General features: G+C 37.4%; 1 protein-coding gene across 1 annotated transcript; it reads left to right on the top strand.

Moving 5' to 3' along the window:
- Nucleotides 1-419: 419 nt before the first annotated feature.
- LOC137713718 (probable protein kinase At2g41970) lies at nt 420-5,279 on the top strand. The gene is made up of 8 exons (XM_068453060.1): nt 420-529; nt 891-1,113; nt 1,963-2,219; nt 2,299-2,425; nt 2,525-2,798; nt 3,594-3,726; nt 3,801-3,887; nt 4,918-5,279. The coding sequence occupies exons 2-8, from the start codon at nt 1,005-1,007 to the stop codon at nt 5,041-5,043; spliced, it is 1,113 nt and encodes a 370-aa protein (XP_068309161.1). The 5' UTR covers nt 420-529; nt 891-1,004; the 3' UTR covers nt 5,044-5,279.
- The last annotated feature ends 581 nt before the right edge of the window (nt 5,280-5,860 follow it).

Raw genomic sequence — 5,860 nt, 5'->3', positions numbered from 1 at the left:
TGATAGAGTAATTTTGCACAAACTAAATTTTACATTTTTTTTAATACATCTATTACATGTGATCTTAACAAATCTCTAATTTTAAAAATAAAAACAAAAACAAAAACTTATCACCATTTCCACGTTCTCTCTTTCTCTCCTCTCTCTCCTCATTTAAAAAAAAAAAAATAACAATAACAGAAAAGACAAGAAATAGATAATATTAATCAATTTGTCTGGTGAAGCTTTGGGCGTTGGATTACCATAAACATCATGCATGCATGATGCATGATATGAGGAAATAGCAAGTAGAAAGAGGACGTGCAACGTGGTGACATGTGAACGTAGACGAAGTAGGGTTTGTTTTAGGCCCGAGTTTCCCGCGAAATATAGAAGCACGACGTGCCCTCTCTCTCGTCCGGTCGTCCCAAAACAGAGAGCTCGTCCATCACAAACAAATCTGCACAAACATTTATCAAACATTGCTGTTTTCTTCCTCCGTTTCTTCTCTGTCCCTCCTCTGGTTCCTCACCATTCTTTAAATTCTCCGGTCAGTTTTCATTTCATCATTCTTCGACCTGCATTTCTTCAACTTGTTTCACATTTCCGTTCTTTTTTCCCTAAAAACTGACCACTTTGCTTTTTTGATTTGTTCTAAGCGGTTGATTTATATATTTATTATTTAATTTTAACAAGAGGGTATGCATCCTTATGTTTGGTTTTCATTTTTCTACTTCGCTTACCCAGAAACCAGATAGATCTTAATTTATTGCTCTTCTGTTTGATTTGGATTTTTATTAATTTATGAATTTCGGACAAAAATGAAACATATAGGATGCAATTTGAAGATTGATTTTTCATTTTTGTTTGTTGTTGATTATAAATTGATGTGGTTTTTTTTGGAATTGCAGAAATAATTTTATTCCGAAATATTTCTGTCGGTGAATAAAATCAATTGTGTAGAATATTAGCAATTGTGGTGATACATGGTTTGTTAATCTTGCTGTGCCACCACAACTTGAAAAATGAGCTGCTGCGGGGGTGCGGAGGAGGAAAACTTCGGCCCACCTGCTAATCAATACACCGCCCCGCCCAGAGGTGGGAATACATATGGAGGAGGAGGAGGAGGAGGAGGTATTTTTTTAATCTATCTTAATTTCTAATCATTTGCTATATATTGAGATTTATGAGGACCATTGTGTTGGTGGTAATTATTAGAGAACAATTTCATTCAAATTACAAGTTATAATTAAACAGTGTTCTCTTAACTTGTTTTCTAGGTCAAGTCAAAAACCATTTCTTTAGCAAAAATGCATCTCCTTACTGCTAATTATTGAGGCATCTCAGTATGAGCGGCTGTATTAGCATGAGTTTGGTTGTCCAACTTCTTAGCTTAAGTCTATTAGACAATTGCTCGCCCGTAGAAGTAAGGCCTCGCGAGGCCTTTAGGATTCGATAGGAATGGATAACCATTCAGATGAAGGCACACGATGTAGGAAAATTTCATCTCACGGATTACCAAATAAGTGGTTTTGGGTTAGTCCAAGTGGTGAATGAGGGCAGGCAAAATCTAATATAACTGGAGTAAATATTGTATGGAATTAGTTTGGAGGTTTCTTATTGAGAACCCCATTGAAACGAGAGCTATGATACCATGTCAGACAATGATTACATGACCTCGTCAAAGGTTAAACTGTTAATTAGATGATCGGTCGACAATGTATCAAGCTATTGAGAACATATTGAGAATCAGGTTGGAGGTTTTATATTGAGAACCTATTGAAACGAGACCTCTGATACCATGTTAGACAATGACTACATGACCTTGTCGAATATTAAGTTGTTGATTAGATAATCAAGCTAACAAAGTCAATTTAATTATCCATGTCAAACATATTTTTCGACCTTCATGCATATGCATACTTGTGTCACAAACCAGTATGCACCTCGTGAAGCATTACAAACCATTGCATTGTGTTACAGGCAATGACAGAGGAGAGCCAAGGGGTTCCAATGCGGTCAAAAGCGGAGCTCCACAGAAGGCCTTACCGATTGAAATACCATCTATGTCTTTGGATGAACTAAATAGGTTAACGGGTAACTTTGGTCCGAAGGCTTTGATAGGAGAAGGTTCTTATGGCCGGGTTTTCCATGCAAAACTGAGTAATGGTAAGGCTGCTGCTATAAAGAAAATGGATACGGGTACATCTCAAGAGCCGGACTCTGACTTTTCAGCACAAGTAAGATTTGGGACCTTCTGTTTTTCGACAAAGACAATGTTGCACTTTTTACTTAAAATGCTGGATCAATCTTGTGCAGTTATCAACAGTGTCAAGACTCAAGCATGAGCATTTTGTGGAGTTGATGGGCTATTGCTTGGAGGCAAATAACCGAATTTTGATATATGAGTTTGCAACCATGGGATCTTTACATGACATATTGCATGGTATGCTTATTACATCATCGCTTTTGTGTTTGTTTCTACAATTTTTATTTTTATTTTCCCGTTAAAGATCGATTCATTTACTTGTTAATTCTGCTACAGGAAGAAAAGGAGTACAAGGGGCTGAACCGGGTCCAGTTCTTAGTTGGAATCAGAGAATTAAAATTGCCTATGGTGCAGCCAAAGGCCTTGAGTATCTCCATGAAAAAGTTCAACCTTCAATTGTTCACCGCGACGTGAGATCCAGCAATGTCCTGCTCTTTGATGACCATGTTGCCAAAATTGCGGACTTCAACTTGTCAAATCAGTCATCGGACACGGCCGCGCGACTGCATTCGACTAGAGTGTTGGGAACGTTTGGCTATCATGCTCCTGAGTAAGCCTAGGTTCTTGTTTTCTGAATGTTTGATTTGATTTTACTAATCTAAAAGAATATTAACTACTTGTTCATTAGCTTGAGTGTGATTTATTGCGTCCCCTATAATGGTTATAAAGTGATGCACATCTGCATATTAAGGTTTAGTATATATGGTATTATATTCTCTTCCTAAACTTATGTTGTTAGATTGTGAATCTAACAATGGGCAAGAAAACATTTTTAGTATATAATATAATCTTCTCTACATTGACTTTACCGTTGTTTTCTGCCATCATGCATAATGTTTTCTCCCGTGTTCACATTGTAATTTCCTCCTTTATTTATAAAAAGGATAATACTTGTATTGCCCTTCGGGATGAACTCATTCCTCCACTTGCAGATACATTATTCATTGTTAAAATTTTATATTTGGAACTGCTTAGTTTCTTAATATCCATATGAAGATCATCTTTACAAAATATCATTCGCACAGGACATTGTTTAGTCATCTGAAATGTATCAAAATAAATCAACAGTGTAGATAATGAATCGTTAATTTGTTTGATACATTTAAATGACTAAATAATCTCATATTCGAATGACATTTTGTAGGAATGCTCTTCAAATGAAGATTAACAGAATTAACGGTAAAATAACATTATTTGTCTAGGGAGAATGAACCAGGGGAATGCGAGCATTATCGCAAGCATTATCCATTTATAAAATCGTTGCTTTTATTTTGGTTTTTTATTCAGGTATGCGAAGCATTATCCATTTATAAAATCGTTGCTTTTATTTTGGTGTTTTATTCAGGTATGCGATGACAGGGCAAATTACTCAGAAAAGTGATGTTTACAGTTTTGGAGTTGTTTTACTAGAGCTTTTGACAGGAAGAAAGCCAGTAGACCATACAATGCCAAAGGGGCAACAAAGTCTTGTTACTTGGGTACACATATTTCTCAGACTTTCTAACTTGCTTTTAGCAGTGCTTTTCTGAATACATACAATTTAAACATACAGGCAACTCCAAGACTGAGTGAGGATAAAGTGAAGCAGTGTGTTGATCCCAAGCTAAACAATGACTACCCACCAAAGGCAATTGCTAAGGTTTGCTTTGGAATCCTTTCTCTTAACAAACTCAATTACTATGAACACTCTGGGAATCCCATGAAACAAAAATGACCAAATCTCACAATCTCAAAATAGTTATAGGACTCATTTCGTGCTTAGAATTGGAATAGACAACTTATAAAATTCAAGGTATAGTAAGTACTGGTTTCGGATTGTTTAGCTTTTTTTATAAGCAGGAGTGAAGAAAAGTTGGGCTCCAATTTGTGTTTGGTAACTCAACCTCATTCAAAGCAGAAAAGTGGAAGCAGCTGAGAGCTGCTTTTAAAATAAGGGTGTGCTATCCATACATCCCAAATTACTTTTTACACACCCCTTATTAATTTCTGTCCGTTGATCTTTTTCAATTCATCCGATCCGACGACCAAAAATTAAAAGGGTGTATGAGAAATAAAATAAGATGTGTGGATATCACACCTCTTAAAATAACCCACTTTTTTTACCAAAACACGGATGAACAATAGCCATTAATAAAATTTTCAATATGACAATGCTACCCTCCCTCACCACCGTTCTTTCTGAGAATCAAACATATTTCCTTATCTCCCAGGCTCCCAACTCAATCTAGGAATCCCATGAAACAAAAATGACTAAACCTCATAATCTCAAAATAGTTATAGGCCTCATTTGGTGCTCCTAGAATTGGAATGGGTAATTCATAAAATAAAAGGTATATTAAAGATAGCGGCTAATGACTTAGAGGATCGTAAGGGATTAGACATAAAGATAAAAAATGGAGGACTGGAAGGGATAAATTTCCTGATTGACAGACTAAGAGTGAATATCAGCTAGTTTCTCTAGAAGAAAGCTAAGACGGTAGCTCACACGCCCATGGGTGATTGTTAGCCATCAATGGGCGTGGACCCGTGACTAATCATATTATACCACACTATAGCTAAATGATTTGATTGGAAACCCTTGTTTCGTTGTTTCAATATGGCAGGCAAACATTAGGCTGTTCATCTTGATTAGTTAATATCTAAATTTTGGTTTTCATGCAATGTCTCAGTTGGCAGCAGTAGCAGCACTTTGTGTTCAATATGAAGCTGACTTCAGGCCAAACATGACGATCGTTGTGAAGGCTCTACAGCCACTGCTAAACGCAAAACCTGCAGGCCCAGAGACAAATGCTTAGACATATATACTCTAGTGCCGCATGCATGCATGCAGAATCAGCAACTTGTCTTGTGTACGTGTGCTTTGTAACGTATCTTTCTTTTTTGTAATCCTATTCCCGCATTATGCTCCACTGAATCGATTGTCATTTATCTGATTCAGTGCCCGGTGCAAGATGTTTCCATTTGGCAGATGGAATGGTGATTCTCTAGTTTGATCAACTTTTTTGTATTTTCTTTTTCTCTTTTAACTCTCTTGTCACTTGAATTGAAAAGGTTTAGAAACTACGATTCAGATCAAACAAATAGACCGTTTACACATATACAAACTGTGGATGGAAATATCTGCCACAGGGCGATCTGCTTGAATGAGACGTGTGATTTGGTTGGGAAAATCTGCAACCAAAAAGCAATGTTATTGGGAGGGCCTCCTCAGCCCAAGTCGGTTGTGTTTGTTGCGTGCAATCAACACTTGAGTACAATTATTTGAGTTTGTGGCATAAGTTTGACGTTAAAATAAACTTACCCTGTTGAGAGCAAAGTGAGGCTAGCTATAGAAGAGAACTAGACGTGATATGCAAGGTAGTTGCAGATGACATGTAGCAGGCGCTGAGTCCATGTAGGAGGCACTCCTCTAAAATGGAGAAGATAACAGAGGTTATGGCAGGCAATTGAGCAATGACAACGGGTGCCTGACTTTAGCCACTTAGCCATTGAGCTGCTACGCCAGGTCCATTATAATGGGTTTCGTGTGCGATTGATGTGGTGTGTGGTCCGCGTCGAATGAATCTTTGGACTCACCAGGAGTCGTCCTCGCCATGATTTGTGTAGCAAGGA

This window comes from Pyrus communis, chromosome 13, assembly GCF_963583255.1.
Source record: "Pyrus communis chromosome 13, drPyrComm1.1, whole genome shotgun sequence".
In the NCBI taxonomy this organism is placed as follows: domain Eukaryota; kingdom Viridiplantae; phylum Streptophyta; class Magnoliopsida; order Rosales; family Rosaceae; genus Pyrus; species Pyrus communis.
This window is presented reverse-complemented; position numbering and strand designations above follow the sequence as displayed.

Coding starts and splice junctions, on each gene's coding strand:
- LOC137713718 (XM_068453060.1), top strand. CDS start 1,005: ATGAGCTGCTGCGGGGGTGCGGAGGAGGAAAACTTCGGCCCACCTGCT. Junction 2,799..3,593: donor TTTGGCTATCATGCTCCTGA/GTAAGCCTAGGT, acceptor TGTTTTATTCAG/GTATGCGATGACAGGGCAAA. Junction 3,727..3,800: donor AACAAAGTCTTGTTACTTGG/GTACACATATTT, acceptor TTAAACATACAG/GCAACTCCAAGACTGAGTGA.